This window comes from Vulpes vulpes, chromosome X, assembly GCF_048418805.1.
Source record: "Vulpes vulpes isolate BD-2025 chromosome X, VulVul3, whole genome shotgun sequence".
NCBI classification, from domain to species: Eukaryota; Metazoa; Chordata; class Mammalia; order Carnivora; family Canidae; genus Vulpes; species Vulpes vulpes.
The window spans coordinates 9,245,030-9,263,324 of record NC_132796.1 but is presented as its reverse complement, the minus strand read 5'-3'; the positions used below and the strand labels follow the sequence as shown (position 1 = coordinate 9,263,324).

General features: G+C 48.2%; 1 protein-coding gene across 1 annotated transcript in view; it reads right to left on the bottom strand.

Annotated features, from left to right (window-relative positions):
• Nucleotides 1–996: 996 nt before the first annotated feature.
• PRPS2 (phosphoribosyl pyrophosphate synthetase 2) overlaps nt 997–18,295 on the bottom strand; it is a 37,247-nt gene continuing 19,948 nt past the window's right edge. The window contains exons 3-7 of the mRNA XM_072744873.1: nt 12,303–12,401; nt 11,493–11,617; nt 5,763–5,936; nt 4,502–4,661; nt 997–3,559 (exon numbers count right to left, since the gene is read on the bottom strand). Of these exons, the coding sequence (XP_072600974.1) occupies nt 3,467–3,559; nt 4,502–4,661; nt 5,763–5,936; nt 11,493–11,617; nt 12,303–12,401 (651 nt within the window). The 3' untranslated portion in view covers nt 997–3,466. The remainder of the gene's footprint in view (nt 3,560–4,501; nt 4,662–5,762; nt 5,937–11,492; nt 11,618–12,302; nt 12,402–18,295) is intronic.

The following is an 18,295-nucleotide window of genomic DNA, read 5'->3' as shown; positions in this document are numbered from 1 at the left end:
AGGTCTGCAGCGAAAAGGAGGCATTCTGGAGACTTCTCCATGCAATAGAGGTGCTTCAGCCCTTACCTTCCAGCCTCCTCGGCCATCCTCACTCAAACATATCGTGTACCAAATGCCCTATGCTGTCCCGCTTCAGTCCCTGCTGGAATAGAGCCACGCAGTTCCGGAAGATTCCTCCAGGAATGATCATCTATAATGACAGTCCCTTCACAAAGCCCTTTCTGATCTCCCCAGCCTGATCGATCCCCTGAACCCCTGAGAATTCCTGTTTTCCCTTTGACACTTGGCCTGTCAGCTGGCAGGATCTGCCCATATGAAAGGAAACCCTTCCGGAAGACATGTGACAGCATTTTTAGGTCTAAGAGTTTTTGGATTCCAGGTCTCCTTCATTTTTCTTCCTTCTAGTACATTCCATCATGTTGGGTCTTAAACTGTGACATTCTCCGGAAGACTGTTTTACTTCTTTATATTTTGCTGGAACTTTTGAGGCAAAATGCTGCCACTCTCAGCACTACCCACACTATAAAGCTGAGCTTTGGCGGGAGAACAGAATTATAAATTTCCTTTGTCCCCCAAGAGTAATTTAAAGCTTCACTGAATAGGTAGTTGCTTTAAGGGAGCAGGACACTCCTGGTGCTTCAGAAATCAGAGCAGATGGAAAAACTCGATGGGGCCTACGTTTGGTCTGCTCCAATCTGGGGACACCAACCATTACTACTGTAATGTGTAAGCATACCGTGTGATCCCCAATGTTACAGGCAACATCTAGAATGTTCAACTTGCGTCATCTTATGTGGCACGGCTGTTACACTTTGGGACGAGGCGACTGCTGGTCACTCCCCAAAGAAATACCTTCAAAACAGACAAGAGCTGACTTCCATTAACTTCCAGCTTTTCTGTAATTGTATCTGCCAGGCTATAATCCTCAAGTACCAAACACGTTCGGGTCCCCCCGTCAAAACACAGCACTCCGTAATGATGACACAAACTATGATAGAAAGAAGTAGCATGATTTTATTGAAATGTTTTAGTACAGTGGTGGATGATCTTAAAATCGTATGTTCTAAACCAATACAAGCACTGCAAATGATACATTCCTGAATCTAAGGGACATCTAACAAAGGCAAGTTCTAGTATGAATTATCTGCAGGTTGATTAATATCATTTAAGTTGGAGGACGAGCAGCTTTGGTATGCGTGTACTTCTCTGGCTCCCCTTTTCGGCTAGATATCCGTGAGCCCAGCGCCATTTGGCAGAGTTGGACAGAACCGATACACTGGGTGGTTTCCCTGAATGCTTGCACACCAGGGGCAAGGGATACGCAAGTTCTGCAATCGGGCTGCTCCTGAGGCCACTCCCATCATCTTTCCGGAGCTGAAACCATCAAATGGTTGAGGTCTACATCGCCCCCGTGTATGGCCAAGTCTAGTCGAATTAGTGAATATAGCAGAACTACTTGAAAACAAAAAGTGAGGCCAAAAGAGAGAAAAAGTCAGTTAATTCGATGACAGTGCAGATTTTTATCTGAGGATTATTTTAAAACTAGCTCTGTATCTTAGACTCAATCTGAAGACGAAATGATCATGTTTAAATCACCTCTCCTCAGTCATGTCAACATGTCTACGCTTATATGCCAAGGCCGTCTACCTGCGTGTGTCTGTAACTACGTTTTCATCTGTCTTTGCATAGAAATTCCAAGAAATAGATATCACTCATTTATCAAAACTAAAAATTACATACATCTAAGGAGGCTCTTTACATTATCAAGTCAACTCTTCCTAGGTAGAGCCAATCGGTATCGCGTAGCTGACTCTACCAGGCTAGAATGCCATTGTTTTTCTCAAAAACCATTTTAAGGTACAGCAAAATGCCGGTCTCTGCAATGACCAACACGATACTTGCTAAACTTCAACCTCTGCTGGACTGAAGTTTGAAATCTTAAAAATTGCTGTTCAAGTGACTTAAAGATTTGGTTTTGCCACCTGCAAAACTTAGATCAGGCAATTTCCTCTCTTCAAGTTTTAAGATTCAGCAGAAGGGAGGGATTGTTATTATTCCCAGCCTTTGTCTACGCAGGCAAATTCTCTTCTTTCCGGGCTGAAGAATTTAGTTGGTTGTGCACCAGTGCACAGCTACCAAGACTCATGGGGAGTCAAAGCTCGCCTTAGGGATGCACCCCACTGAGGAAGATGCTGTCAAGCGCCATCTGTGGATAAAGCAATCTTTGCCTCCATGATCACTCTTGGGCCACCACTTGAACCTTATCTCAATGAAGCAATTAATGCTTACTTATTTGTACTTTCTTTGTAGGCCTTTCTTACCCACATTTTTCATGTAACAGTTTTAGTTAAAACAATCAGTTGTCTAGGAGACCTGCTACTTCTGATTACAAAAGGCAAAAGACTATTAAATCAAAACGAAGGAGGTGATGTTTAAATATGCATTTGGTGGTACTCACAAAAATTCGCCTTTTTATGATGTCAGGAACAAATAACGAACAGACACTGGTAAGCCTGAGGGAACTTAGGGGAGTCTTGGTTTTGGTGGAAACCCACAACGTGAGATTATTGGAAAGAAGGCGAAGTAAAAGCTAGAGCTAAAAAGAGGCCATGAAACAAGATGGTAGGACGGAGTTGCTGCTTGCAGAGCTGTCCGCCTCGGATGGCCAGAGCACAGCGTGAGTGGCACCAGCGAGCCTGTAGGGTCTATCTTGACACTTTCTCAATCAGATCCATTGCTCAACATAATTTTGGAATTTCAGAACGTGACATTTCAGGTAAGTGGCAGTTATAATGCATTTCTCAGCAGTGGCAACAACAACCAAAGAAATGCTGAATTGCTTGTGATAATGTCTAATGTTTATCAGAAAGTAAATGTGTCAGCAGCCCTCTGAAGCTACCTAAAATTTGGTCAAATTGAGCATGATAACAAAGGTTTATTTGAAACCTGGTTACTAAAAACCAAAAAAAAAAAAAAAAACCCAACCGAATTCAGGGTATTATAAATTTTCTAAGGTGCACTCGGAAGGAAAAGGCTAATTCTGTATACAGGGTTTGACCCAAATGTCCATAGGCATTATCAGTATTTACACAGAAGGCTTTAATCTGAAGTCACCTTTGGTGACCTCGAAATAGACTATGACCTTCCGCAGTGGAATTACATACTTGAAAGTTGTGGCCTCGGAGTACTGGTAAAACAAAAGAAAGGTCACCTGTCAGAATGAGCCAAGATGACCTTAAGGACAGTTCACGTAAAAAGATCAGATAACCACCACCCTCCCCCTCCCCCTCCCAAACCAGAAGTAAATGGTCTTGAGCTTGAGAGGGGGGAAACGATGGATCTTGCAGGGTACAAAGATCGGACGCTTTTGCATTATCCTAGGATTGCTGAGTCCTAAAACTAAAGTCAGGCAAACGCACACAAGGCAGTGGCCCGAGCAGGCCTGCTCCACACCTCACATCTGGGCCTATAGCGGGACGTGGCTGAACAGGTAGGACACGGATTCACCGTTGTGCGTTCTTCGGATCGCCTCTGCCAAGATCATCGAGATATCAATGACCTAAAGGCCAACAGAAAAGGGGAGAGGACAGTGGGACACCTCAGTCGGAGTCCACGAAAAACTTAGAAGCCAGAGAGCCCAGGAACGACTTCTCCAGCACAAAGACGCGCGATCACCAACCCCCCCCAACCCACGCCCGTTTCTACCTTCCAATTACAATCACACGTGGGACCCTGGAGGCGAGACCTTCAATCAAAGGCTTTTTGGGGTCACTGGTACCCAGAGATAGCCTTTCCTTGGGGTGTCTGTTGTTTAATTTTACTCAATCATCACATGGAAGGTTTTCTTCTTAGTTTCCAAAAACACAGTGACTGCGTCACTTAAGAGCACAGCTGGGGACACCTGGGTGGCTGTCTGCCTGCTTTCAGCCCAGGGCGTGATCCCCAGGTCCTGGGATCGAGTCCCGCACTGGGCTCCCCGCAGGCAGCCCGCTTCTCCCTCTGCCTGTGTCTCTGCCCCTCTGTGTGTCTCTCATGAATAAATAAATAACATCTTAAAAAAAAAAAAAAGAGCACAGCTGTGATCACCTCACTCAGGATTCAGTGAGTAGCTTTTGGGTAAAGGGCCCAACGGTAAATATTTTCAGCTCTGCGGGGCCAGACTCGACTCAAGTCATCGTAGCGTGACAACAGCTACAGACGATACGTCAATGAGTATGTGTGGCTGCATTCCGCCAAAACTTTTTTGCAACAACAGCCTGTTTTTAACTGCTTTTCTAGTGTGGTTTTGACTATTTCCAACTCTGACCTGCACCGGCCCCAGCCTTTCTCAGACCTAACGTGAATCCCACCCCCCGTTACGGGAAGCCACAGCATCTGGCAGCTATCCCTGGGCAAGCTTGTCACACACGCAGTCACACACACAAGAACAAGACTCAGCGCTATCTTTTGGGGCTCAAGGTAGATTCCTCGCTGCGTGCCTCTGCCTGCTGTGTAGCAGTACCTGAATCTTGGGACAGTGTTTCATTTTGTCCTCTTGCGGAATGGTGTTTGTGACGACAACAGCCTCAAAGGCGGCGTTGTTTATTCTGGAAATAGCTGGCCCAGAGAAGATCCCATGTGTAAGGATAGCATAAACCTTGGTGGCTCCGGCGGAGAGCAGCCTGTAAAGCAGAGAGCAAAACAATTAAGTGTACACAAATATTCCTGGAACATTCTCCCCTCACTGTGAATTAAGAGGCAAAAAGCGTGTTCCATAAAGAAAAACAGAAAACCAATCTGACTCACATTTATTAGCCTCGAAAACGATCTTTGAAGGTACGTACTGGCAAAACCTTTTGTGTTCCATTAAATCAGGGATTATCAGCCTTGGCCTTGGGCCCACATAATGCTTTGCTGAGCAGCATCCCAGGCCTCTCCACTAGCAGCAGCCACCCCCTACCCCTCGGCTGTGAACCAAAATCGTCTCCAGACACTGCCAAATGTCTCCCGGGGAGCAAAAACTGTCCTTGGTTGAGAACCGCTGGTTTCAACTGATAAAGCCAAACTACCGGGCAGCCCAGGTGGCTCAGTGGTTTAGCACCACCTTCAGCCCAGGGTGTGATCCTGGGGACCCGGGATCGAGTCCCATGTCGGGCTCCCTGCATGGAGCCTGCTTCTCCCTCTGCCTGTGTCTCTGCTCCCATCCCCCCCACCGTGTCTCTCATGAATAAATAAATAAAATATTAAAAAGAAAAAATAAATAAAGCCAAACTACCATCATTTTGAGCCACATTCAATCTAAACTACTGACAGATTTTGCATTCTTGGTTCCACAGTGCCTTTGGCCCAGCGGGTGCTGCGTGCTTGCAGCCCGGCTCAAGTCGGAGCGGCCCCGCGCCCAGCACTCCGCACCGCGGCTCCCACTAGCCACGGCCCAGCTCTCGAACCTTCGGGAGCCGCGGCCGGGGAGGCTCAAGCGAAGGCCGAAGAGAAGGAAGACCAGGCCCAAAGGAGCCCACGAGACGGTCTCTTCCCTCTGTGCTCAGGTGCGGGGGGAGCACCTTCGTGGATCCTTTTCCAGACACTGAAAGCTCATCCTGGAAAATGAAAGCCAGGCCCTAAAGGCCCAGGGGATTGTCTTCCACCAAGAAAAAAATAAATGGGCCTGAAAGGCCACCCCCCAGCAATCAGCAATCATTAGGAAGAACAGGCCGTTTTTAAGAGCTGACATTTTTCCTTTCCTAATGCGATGCTCTAACGCTTGCCCGCGCCGCCCCTCGTACTTGTCCGCGGCGTGGCAGATGGTGCCACAGGTGTCAGCCATGTCGTCCACGAGGATAGCCACGCGGTCCTTCACGTCGCCCACCAGAACCATCCGGTCCACTTCATTTGCTTTCTTCCTCTCTTTGTGAATCAAGGCGAATTCCACATTCAACCTGTCTGCAATCGACGTGACCCTGCTCGGACACACAGCCAGAATGCAAAATACTGTCAACAGAAGAAAAGCTCTTGACATCTATGGTCGTATTTTAGGAACGTGGTTAACCAGCCATGTTCGAGATAACGAGGTAATCGGGGCTCACTTGGATGGGAAATCAATATGGGAATCTGTTAGTGTCTGTGCATACTTTTAAAAAAATCACGGGCACGTGTACAATCAGGTGTATTGTACACCTGAAACTGATATTACACTGTGTGTGAACTGGAATTTCAATACAAACTTTCAAAAAGGGCAGCCCGGGTGGCTCAGCAGTTTAGCACCGCCTTCAGCCCAGGGTGTGATCCTGGGGACCTGGGATCGAGTCCCGCGTCGGGCTCCCTGCATGGAGCCTGCTTCTCCCTCTGCCTGGGTCTCTGCCTCTCTCTCTCTCTCTGTCTCTCATGAATAAATAGTCTTTAAAAAAAACTTTCAAAAAAAAGCATAAGGAAATAGCCATTAGCAGCAAGAAAATACAGCATATATGAAACTCAATAAAATAGAAAAAAATACAAGTCATAGACACAACTCAAATCAAGTGATTTAGAAACCACCACTCACTCAGTCTGTGGTGCAGCCAGTGGGGACAGAAGTCCTAGCTCACAAAGGCACATACCACACTGGGGCTTATGAAAGTGGACTTCACTGCGCTGCAGGCCTTGGGGCTTGTAAACCTTGAGTTTCTCTCCTCATCCCTGGCAAATGCTCCAAAGTCACTCACTCAGAAAGGGCTGGGCTGGCACCAGAAAGAGAAGGTGGCAGGCCAAGGCTGATCAGTGAGCCCTGGGCACGGGGCTACAATCCTCCTTTTCCACGTACAGGACACTTAAGGTGTGTTCCTAACAACTCCTGTTGGGACAACGTATCACACGGAAACCTCAGGCAGGGCAAGCTGGAACCCAAATCACATGCGGTTTCATTTCTGTTTCTTCGACACACGTGTTTACGTGCTTTCCGGAAGAAAAACAATAAAAGTTAAACCTGAATTATTTCATTTCACCAACTTCCCACACCAGTTTCACGTTACTACTGACGGGCAGTAGGTGTGCTCCCTCCTAAGGTTCACTCTTCCTTAGCCCGAGCCAACCGAGCCGCAAAGCCTACCGGACAGTGACCTCTTGTGGCAATGTTAAGTTTTACCTGCAGTATGTCAAGCTTTGAGGCTTTTCGCCAAGGCAGAAAGTTCTAGTTGGTCAGAGACCTGTTTCCTTTGATGAAATGACTATTTTGCATCAAGCAAAGATGCCAGTGGTAGTATCTACTGCGTGTATCACGTGTTACCGCTGTGACTGTTCTGTCCGCTGGGGAGCAGCTTACTTACTCCACAGTAGGAAGGAGGTAACGAAACTTGGGGGAAAAAGGAAGGAAGTGGCAAAAAAAATTTCCAAAATATATGCTCTTAAAAAGCTTGATGGTCCCTGGCAGAGGGAGCAGGGCTGCTTGAGTGGGACAGCTTTAAAGGTGACCTGGAAAAGGACAGCATCTCAGTGCTGGCCATTAACTCTGCTTCGTTGGTTCTGCATTTTTGAAAGCAACAGTTGGGACACCTGCGTGGCTCAATGGGTTAAGCAGCTGACTCTAGGGTTCAGCTCAGGTCGTGATCTCAGGGTCCTGGGATAGAGCCCCAAGTCGGGCTCTGCACTCAGCATGGAGTTAGCTTGAGATTCTCGCTCTCCCTCTGCCCTTCCCCCTCTCTGAAATAAATAAATCCAAAAAAAAAAAAAGAGGCAAGAGTTGGCAAGTAGATCGGGGAATTTGGTGCATAAAATGGTGTTTCAAATCAGCAGGGGAAAGACAGATTATTTAATAAATAGTTTTGGAACAACTAGATAGCTGGGGGGAGAAAAAGCTGGATTCTTCTTCACTCTTTGTTCCAAAACAAATATCAGATGGAAGAAAAATTGGAACATTAAAAAGGGAAGAAGGCAATTTGTCTTAAAATATATGAAATCATGGGAGAAGAAGAATTGAGGAGGGTGAAAACTTCCTACACCCAGGAGTCAGAACATGAAGAGATAAATGACGACAGAAGCAACGTCCTAAAAGTCTTGCAGAGATGAAAAATACACCAAGGGAAGACATGAAAAACTCGGGGAAGTATCTACACCGCCCCCACCCCCACAGGAAACAAAGATGTGACCTCCTGTCTGCACAGAACTCCTAACGATCCGGAGGAAAAGGCTTCCGGCCAACGTGACAACAGGCAGAGGCACGACCAGGCCCTCGGGAAAAGCAGCAGGCCGCAGAGGGCGCTTGACCTTGTCCACGGCAACCAGGATTAACAGGAAAAGATCCGTATCATCGCCATCTGTTTATAACCCAGACGGTGTCTGCTCCACAGCAGGCCTCGGAGAAAGTCACCCGCGTCCACACTCGGAGCGCTGACCCGTCTACCTTTTCCGAAAGACCCAATTATTTTATCACTGTCCAACAAAACCCGAACGGCTCTTGCCCCAGGACCTGGTATCTTCTAGAAAGAGACCTGAATGTACACAAAATGTAGTAAGTACAGTGTGGCGGGACGGTGCTTAAGAGGACACACAATGGTAGCCCCAAGTGAGGAACGGGGCGACCTGATAAAGGAACGATGATCTATGCCTATGACGAATTATCACCCAGCTGGAAAGAGCAATAGAGTAGATCTCCTGCACAGCTGTGGAATCGCTGCTAAGATGGGATGAGGATGTTTTTTAAAAAGCAGATATTTCCACTTGTATGAAATAAAAAGGGGGACATGTCTGAATAACAGAATTCTGGCACTGGGAAGAACAGAGGCCTCTAAAGAAGGAAATGGGGGGGGTGCCTCGGTGGCTCAGTGGGTTGGACATCCGCCTCCAGGCTCAGGTCATGATCCTGGGGTCCTGGGATCGAGCCCCACATTGGGGTTCTCACTCAGCAGGGAGCCTGCTTCTCCCCTCTGCTGCTTCTCCTGCTCCTACTGTCTCTCTTAAGTAAATAAAATCTTAAAAAAAAAAAAAAAAAAAAGAAGAATACACCAGACACAAGGACCACGTATTGCATGATCTATCCATATGAAATGTCCAGAGACACAGAGAAGAGATTAGTGGTGACCAGGGGCCGGGGGCAGAGGGAATGGGGAGCGCCCGACTATTGGGAACAGGCTTCTTTGGGGGTGATGAACATGTCCGGAACTCGGTAGTGGTGATGGAGGCACAACTGCACGAACACAGTCAAAGGCAGTGAGCTGTGCACTTTAAGTAGGTGGACGGTAAGTAGAGGACTTCTGTCTTAATAAAACTGTTACTGAAAACAAGTTACATCTTATGCTCGCGTACCTCTGGCCTGCTTGTTCACCTCGAACCTTCCATCACACCAGTGGATTCACCATATCTGAAGGGAGTCCACTATGTGACTTACTAAGGTTTCCAAGTGAACAGCAAGCATTTGCTATAGAAATAACTCCAAAATGCTACTCCCATTCCCTGTGGTTTTTTTTAATACTTGAGAGAGAGAGAGAGCGAACGAGAGAGAGAGAGAGAGAGAGAGCGAACGAGAGAGAGAGCGAACGAGAGAAAGAGAGTGTGAGTGAGCGCAGGGGGAGGGGCAGAGGGAGAAGTAGACACCTCGCTAAGCAGGGAGCCCAACGTGGGACTTGATCCCAGGACCTGAGATCATAACTGGAGCCAAGGCAGATGCTTAAGTGACTGAGCCCCCCAGGCGCCCCCACTGCCCCGAGTTCTTACGCGGGCAGACACTCCGCGTGCTTTGACCCAGAGGTCCCTGCATGGGGGCTTTGCCGCTCACTTTCTGCTTCCGACTCTGATGTATTTGTGTCTCCTTCCTGTCAACGGCCACTTCCTGTTGCTGTCAGAGGCCCAGCCCCACCTGTTCACCCCCTCTCCTGTGTAGGGGACCAAGCACCAGAGACGGCAGCTTGGCGCTCATCGCGGCTCTTCTAAGAATTAGCACCTCCTCTGCTTCCCAGCTCGGGTTCATGACAGCTTTCTGGGCCACTCCTGAGCTTTTTAGTTTGATTCTAAGTCCCTTAACCAGGCTACAGGTGGACAAGAGAGCCAGGTGACGCATCTGCAGGTTACAGACGTACGTCCTGAAGCTGGGTGGCCGCAGGGCACTCCTGGCACGTTTATCAGCTTCTTTGCTTTTGCAATGGACTGACAGAGGTCTTCTGTCCCTCTCCCTCCCTGACGGAGGCCCCTACACCTAGGCCCTGAAGCCCCAAGCACCCTGTCTTCCTTTTCCAGGAGGCCGCTGCCCCGTGCGACAGGGTCACGTCGGGCCGCGGAAGAGCGGTGCGTCCCAAATCCGTGTTGCATCGTCGTCGCCCTTCATTCTGAGCTCCCTGCACTGACTGCTCCTTCATTCCCGACGCCTGCGAGGCCCTCCGGATCCGAGGCTCAGAGCCACTTTCTCACGCTAGTCAGTGTGCCAGCATTGGGATGCTTTGGGTAGTGTCCCTTTCTGTCCAAGCTGGTCATTTTACGGTCCAGGAAGCGTCCTGTCACCCCATGGGGCCTGCCGCCTGCCGCCGGCTCCTCTGCACACGCCGGCTCTGGGTGGGCTGTGCCCTCCCGGGGATCATCAGGCTCGAGGCGGTCTCCCGTGGGGAGTGCTCAGCTGGGACAGTGGGATTCCCGGTGGCCCGGGACCAAGTGTTCTTAGTGTAGGGATCCCCGCACCAAGGGGCACGCAGAGCTCACCACACACCTGCACAGGGCACAGGCTCTCAGTCCGATTTCTCATGAGTGGCTATTTTGTCCTCCCCCCCCCCCCCCAAAGGCCTGAGTAAAGCTGGCTGTGCCCCTGTGCCACTGGGGAGAGGTCGAACTTTCATCTCCCTTCTCTCTGGAGACCTCTACGTGGGCAGTTAACACCCAAGCCAGCAGCCTCTCCTTGGATCTGATAACCCCCCGCCAGGCCACGTAAGCAGGGTCTTCAGCCCTTCTTTATTTCCCGGCCCTGGACATTTCCCTTTTTCCTGGTGCTCTATGGACACAGATTTCTTTTTTAAAACTCTATTTTGGCCTCTACTGTCAGGTGTTTATAGGAGGAGGGACTAGCTTAGTCAATCGTGTTGTTAATTAACTCTTATTTTCCAATTGGGCTCGTTGCTTTCATAATCAGAAAAAAGTAACTTAAAAACCAGCACTGGGACACCTGAGGGCTCCATCGGTGAAGCATCTGCCTTCGGCTCGGGTCGTGATCCCGGGGTCCTGGGATCGAGCCCCCCCATCAGGCTCCCTGCTCAGCGGGGAGCCTGCTTCTCCCTCTGCCTCTGCTGCTCCCCTGGCTCGTGCTTGTTCTCTCTCTCTCAAACAAATAGACTCTTAAAACCACCGACTGAAACATATTTGCTGAAAACAAAGACGTGCCTGTACTTCTTGCATGAACGATGAAACGTTAACAAAGAGGACCGCTCCCTGCTCTGCAGGTGAGGACTGCAGTCCCCTTACTTGTTCATTTACAAAACAGAGCATTAAGTAATTCAGAACGTGCTTCCTTATCTAACATATTAAAAAAAATAATAAAACAAAGCAAAACCGTGGCGTCTGCCTACCTCTTGGCTCCCCCGGCGTCGGGCGAGACAATGATACAGTTCCTCCACTCAGCAATGTTCTCTCGGATCCACTGCAGCACGGCGGGCTCCGCGTACAGGTTATCCACCGGGATGTCAAAGAAGCCCTAAGGGGAGAAGTGCGCGACACACCACAGTTTTGTTTTAAAGAGAACCTCTTGCATGAAGTCAAATCTGAATTTTTTATTCAAAAGAAGCCTTTTCAACAGACTCCCTTTTCTTGATTTTAACAGAATTACATTGAAAGACAGATACATTCCGGGAGCCTATGTAAGTCCAACCCATTATCTTTGGAAACCTATTATCTTAGGGTTGCCTATACCCTAAGGAATAGGAGAACGGTCTTGCAGGGCAGTGAGGTTTGTTGTCTTAATTAAGCACCTTATTATAAGCCAAACGCTTCTTCATATTCATGGTATCACAGAGGAGGCACAGTATAAAGTGGCCTGTTTTATAGATGAAGAACTAAGCTATGAGGAGGGTGAAAAAACATACGTCACAACTCTGCCACTGTAATTATTTTCGAGGAGTGGAGACAGAATTGTAAGGCTACCAAGAAGCCATTCCCACTCCTCTGAAGCCGTTTGCAAGTTGGTGGCAGACAGCGGTAACAACCTTCAACCATGTTTCCAAATCCAGTAAAGATGAAAATCTAAGAGAGCCACCGCATACAAACTTAAACACGACTCACGTCACCCCCTTCGAAAACAATTTAACTTAATAGAGTTAGGATTCAACCAGTTGCATTAAGCCCCCGATCCCCACCAAGGGCAAGGAAGAAAATGCTGGAACCTGGATCTGAGAAGCATGCAGGTCCATGGTGATGATGTGATCGGCCCCAGCGACCGAGAGCATATTGGCCACAAGTTTCGCAGAAATCGGAGCTCGGCTCTAAAACATAAAGATGGAGATTTTATAACAGGAAAAGAGAAGGGAAGAGATGCATTAATAAAATTAATGTCATTTAAGACTTTAAATTATTTGATTATTAATAACAAGAAAATTACATTCTCAGAATGGAAGATATGCTTTCCATTTTATTCGCCCAATGTTGATGACTTACGTACACTGTTGCAAGACAATGTGCTTGACACTGGGTAGAGAGAACAAATATCAAAGAAGCAAACAAATATATACATGTTAACATCACTTTTTATATAATTCAAATAGTGACAACTGTGCAGAATAAAAGGTACCGAGAGGGGATCCCTGGGTGGCTCAGTGGTTTAGCACCTGCCTTCGGCCCAGGGTGCGTGATCCTGGGTACCCGGGATCAAGTCCCACGTTGGGCTCCCTGCATGGAGCCTGCTTCTCCCTCTGCCTGTGTCTCTGCCTCTCTCTCTCTCTCATGAATAAATAAATAGAATATTTATAAAAAAAATTTAAAAAGCAACACGTGTGACATCACAGAGGCCGAGATGTTACATCCAGGGACCGCAAGAAGTCCAGTGTGGCCACAGGCTGGTCCGGGATGGAGTGTAAGGGGATGCTGAGAAGGGAGCCAGAGCCTCCCCTGCACAGCCCTGAGAGCCCAGGCCAGCTCCTAAAGACTTGATGTACTACAGCTGGAAGCTCGTACCATCACAAATTCAACGAAAACCAGACTGAACAAAGAACACCATACGGCAATCAAGAATTTGCTACTTCAAAGAAGGGATGCCAGGTGATTTATTGTCACTGTTATCCTCTTTAAAACTAACCTAACTTCTCCATAGCTTTAGTTTCTGTATCATAAATCCTGGACCATGGCTGTCTACATCAAAAAAAAAAAAAAAAAAAAGAAAAGAAAATACACAGAAGAGACTACACAGACATAGATTAAACCCAGGAAAAGAGGTCGGCATTTTACCGTAAACAGTAATATTCTCATACACCAACCCTAAAATATATAAGCTGAAAAGATTTCATTCGGACTCACACAATGTTGTCAATTACACCTCAAAATTGAAACAACAAAAAAAAAATTCATTCCCAACAGTCACAAACGATGCCCATTAAATACACAAGAGTGTATTCATGTAAAAACACATGGGAAGGAATTACGTCATAATGTTGAGATCATTTAGGTTTTCTCTTAACACACCATACTGAAGAAAACCTTCTAGTTCCTAACAGCCTTCCCAACTTCCCCCTGGCCTCCCTCAAAAGCCTACTTCTCCTGTCTTCCGCGCTTGCTATACAGTCTTGCCACACCTTCCTCGTTTGTCTCTAATTCTCTTTCATTCCCGAAGAAACCCATCCTTGCCGGTAGAGTGACTGGCAGTGTCTGTGTTTAAGGTTAGGATTACTCGGTGATCAGAGGCTGAGATGCAGAGAGGACCCCCGCTGGCTCCGGGGCTGGGGAGCAAACAGGTGCAGCACCCTCTGAGCTGTTAGGCCGCACTGCTTTGTCAACGACCCTGGGGTTTTAAGGGCACGTTTTCTCCTGGATTTTGAGCTTCGCGCCTTGTGTCTGAGCTCTCCAGGCTTTACTTGGGATCTATTTAGGTCCTTGGTTGTACCAGTATTCCATCGGATTCCTTGTGGAATCAGGCTGTTCGTGAAACACGTCTATGAAACGGGATCCCAATCATCAAAATGCTCTGAGGGGGATCCCTGGGTGGCGCAGCGGTTTGGCGCCTGCCTTTGGCCCAGGGCGTGATCCTGGAGACCCGGGATCGAGTCCCACATCAGGCTCCCGGTGCATGGAGCCTGCTTCTCCCTCCGCCTGTGTCTCTGCCTCTCTCTTTCTCTCTGTGACTATCATAAATAAATAAAAATTAAAAAACAAAACAAAACGCTCTGAGGGCACGACAGCCCCTCCAACTGGGGCTCCAAGCCAGTTTTATGTTTAAAACCTGTGGTCCCGCCACATGCACACTTATAAAGAAATGGACTGGCTTAACCAGGAGCAATTTAGAACTTCAATGGCCATTATGGGGAACTTTCGATCTCTCCAAACTTAATTTTCTCAAAGTTGAATTGGACAACCACCATGATTCTAAAACGGAATGGGATTTCTATTTTAATTGGTATTTTGAAGCTTCCAAACACTGTCAGGAATATAAAACTGCCTCTCTCCAACATATGCTTTATAAACTAAATGAGGTAAACAATTAAAAAAGGGGGGGGGGCTTCTGGGGCCTCTTCACCCTGCCCCCTAGACCCGAGGCAGCCATCCTGTGCTCAGGCCCCACCCCCGGGGCATCATCTTCTCTCTGCACCTCTCATCTTCTCTGCTCTCACCTGCTAATCCTTTGGCCGAACCTTCCTCTCATCACAATCTCCCTCTGCTCTCTCCTCTCCTGAAGCAATTAAAACTTGCCCCTTAAAAACCAAAAAAACAAAAACAAAAACAAAAAAAAACTTGCCCCTTTAATGTAAAGTCTCCTAAGGACCTAAGCAGACCCAAATTTCTTATGTTCCCTGGCCTACTGCTGAACTTCCAGCCATAGCTATAGGGTTTCCTAAAATGACGGAGGGACCCCCACAGGTTTGCTGAAGAATTTAAATCATGATTCGAACTTACCACCTTGGTTTCTCAGGTTTGTATCAGTTGGTGCACGTGCTTGCTGGTGAGGGCCAGGCCAGACAGTGGATGGAACTAGCCCAGTGGGGAGATCCTGAGCAGGATTTTAGACAAACAGACCCCTATCCTTTTTGGCAAGACGCTAGAAAGCTGGCTGGAGATCTCCACTGAAAAATTATAATGGCTTTTCCTAAGCCTGTTGACTGGAACAAAATTGAGGCTTACACACAAAATTTGATGGATCTGTTTGTGATTAGTATAATCGACTCCAAACTGTCTTTAATGAAAATTCTGGTCTTCCTTTAGATGCTGAAGCCATCGGGGTAACATTTAATTCTATGTTATTAATGACTGCTCTAGGATCTTTCCCTTTTAGTTAAAAGGACCAGGATGGAATGAGAAACTGCGTCCATTTCAGATTTGACTAACCTGGCAAACCACCTTGCTCACACCCTAGATGAGTTACCCAGAGGAAAGAGCAGTGAAATTTTCGATATTCGGCTCCAGCAAATGAAGGCCCCCAACCCAAACTGGAAGAGTAGTTTCTGCTATGATTTCAAGGAACCAGGACACTGGGAAAAGGTTTTTTTGCAAATAAATGTAAGTGGTTCAGGCGCCTTCAGCCCTCTCGCCAACCTTCCCAACGTCCTAATTCCCAATGATGAGTGTACAGAGCAAGATGGAGTCACTCATGTCCAGCAGGAGCCTGTGTCAAGCAATGACACAAGCACTAAGCATACTACAGCCATAAGGTATCGCCAAGACCAGCATCAGGTGACACCCCAGAACCCATTACAGGCAGAAGCATTGAAGGTCTGCTTTGATAATCACACTCTAGGGGTTATTAAAATCTCCTGGGTCCTCAAGTTGGGCACCTTGAGGTCCCCGAAGGTACTTCATCCTTTAAATTATTCATTGATTTGTCCTTCCGTACTACTCTATTAGCTAGCTCTTTGCCTGTCCTGGTCTAACTGTGAGATGGTTTTCATCAGTAAGATGGGAACCTCCACAGTGGGCACCCGGGACCCTAATGGCTTTACATTTTTAGGGTCCTTCAGATCCATGATTACATCTCCCAGCGTCCTGGTACTGAGCTTCTTCTTTTTTTTTTTTTTAAAGATTTTCTTTATTTACTAATGAGAGGCACAGAGAGAGAGGCAGAGACACAGGCAGAGGGAGAAGCAGGCTCCTCGCAGGGAGCCCGATGCGGAACTCGATCCCGGGACCCCAGTATCATGCCCCGAGCCAAAGGCAGATGCCCAACCGCTGAGCCACCCAGGCGTCCCATTCTTTCTGACTTCTAACTCCATGGGGTAGGGTAGCCCGGGTCTTCTGTACAGAATACAAGAGGTCTCAGGCCTCTTGGCCCTTTTCACCTTCCACTTTAGGCACCTACCTAAGGCCCACATCTTTCTTCCCTTTTTGTGACCCAGCAGCTGCCATATACAATTTCTTAACTATGTAGAGCTCTATTTCCCACTTATACTTAGCAGATTTATACACATTTCCTCACAATTTTCCTTCACATGGCTCTGCCAAGTTAGAGATTATTGGGGCCAGTAGTGGCATGTATTTTTGCAAGATCCCCGAATGTTTTAATTCTTCTCTGCCCCTTTCTGAGCACCTCTCTGAGGCATTCTCCCTTGGTCTCAGCTCTGGCTAGTTCCACCTCGTGCCTGGGGGTGCAAAGGGGTGAGCCCCGGACCGCCTTCCGCTGCTGACTGCTTCCTGCAGGGCGCTGGGCTTGGCCTCACCTACGCGTGCCCAGCCCTTAGGATCTCACCACTTAGGACCTCACCACCCTGCGTGAGACGTCTGCAAAGTCTACGGTCACATACGTTCACTCTCTGATTTAATCCTTTTAGTGCTGTTATGCTCAATTCAAGCAGGACTCCGGGGGGCTTTTCTGACTCTTCTGAATTTTCTAACACCCGAGGAGTCGAGGACACGGAATCCTGCGGGCCAGGCCAGCAGTCCTGAGCACACTCCGAGACACACCTGCGGGCTGTGTCTCTCCACGGTGTCGGTCACCGAGCAAGGGCAACGCGATTGTGAAGCAGGTGAGGAGTCCACACTCCAGGACACCCCACCACGTGGCTAGCTCGGCTTCTTACACGGCACGCAGAGCGGGGCAAAAGCCAAGCCACACGGTGAACCAGAGGAGGGGCAGGGGGCAAGGACGTTCCTGGGCCAAACATGAAGTCGGGCTGTGGGCGCACCTGAGCTGGGGCGTCGGTGGGTCCGGTGGAGGGGCTCAGTTCTGTTGGGGGACACATTGGGCACAGCCCTTGGTGGCGGCTGCCTTTTCCGAGTGCTCAGACACAGAGGGGTCATTCTCAGGAGTCTGACGTTGCTGCAAAAGTCCTCTCTTGCTAAAGGGATTTAATCACCAGTCCTGGGCCCCTGCAGACCTCCTCCGCTTCTGCCTGGTATCGGTTCTGGGGTGTCGTCAGCTGGTGCTGGTCTCGGTGCTGTCTGGTCGCTGCACTGCCCTTAACTGCTCGCATCATTGCTTGACATGAGTGACTCCATCTTGCTGTCCGCAACGGGGCCACCAGGAACTACAGGGGCTCTTCCCAATCCTCCCTCTAATGAGCTTGCAGAAACTACTACCCAGATTGGGAATAAACCTGTGTCTGTCCTTACTGACACCAGAACTGCACTCTGGGGGCTATAAAGCAGCCCCGGCCTCGGGGTACTGAAACAAGTCCAAATGGGGGGGCGGGGGATGTTGTCTGGAAAATCTCACCAGGCTCCAGTCTCTGCACATACTCCTTTTTGTCTCGGCCCTTTGATGGAGAGATACACACCCCTTCTTCCCTACTTCCTCTGCCCATATGCATTTACAGAGCTGAGATTTCTTAGAAAAATATGCCGGAATTGCTTTCTTCCAAACAAGGAAAATAATTCTAGAATTTGACAGTAGTAACCAAAATAGCCAACAGGGGGAAACAAATGACCCGCTGGCATCTTTTCTACGCTCCATCTCGGAGAGCACTATAGCAGAGACTGGGGGCCCTGATCATTTATTCCTACTGAATCAGCTACCATCCTCTTTATGGGCAAAATCTCCAACTGATATTGGCAGAACCCACACTGTGCCTCCCATGAGGATTCAAATCAATCTCTAGAATTAATTAATACCCTATAAACAAAGAAGCCCTTCAGGGCATCGAGCCCACAATAGAGATTACAAGGCTCAGGGCCTCATGTCCCTGTGACACCCCAATTTGAGAAAACCCAAGGGCTGAGAATGGAAGTGTGTCCAGCACCTCCA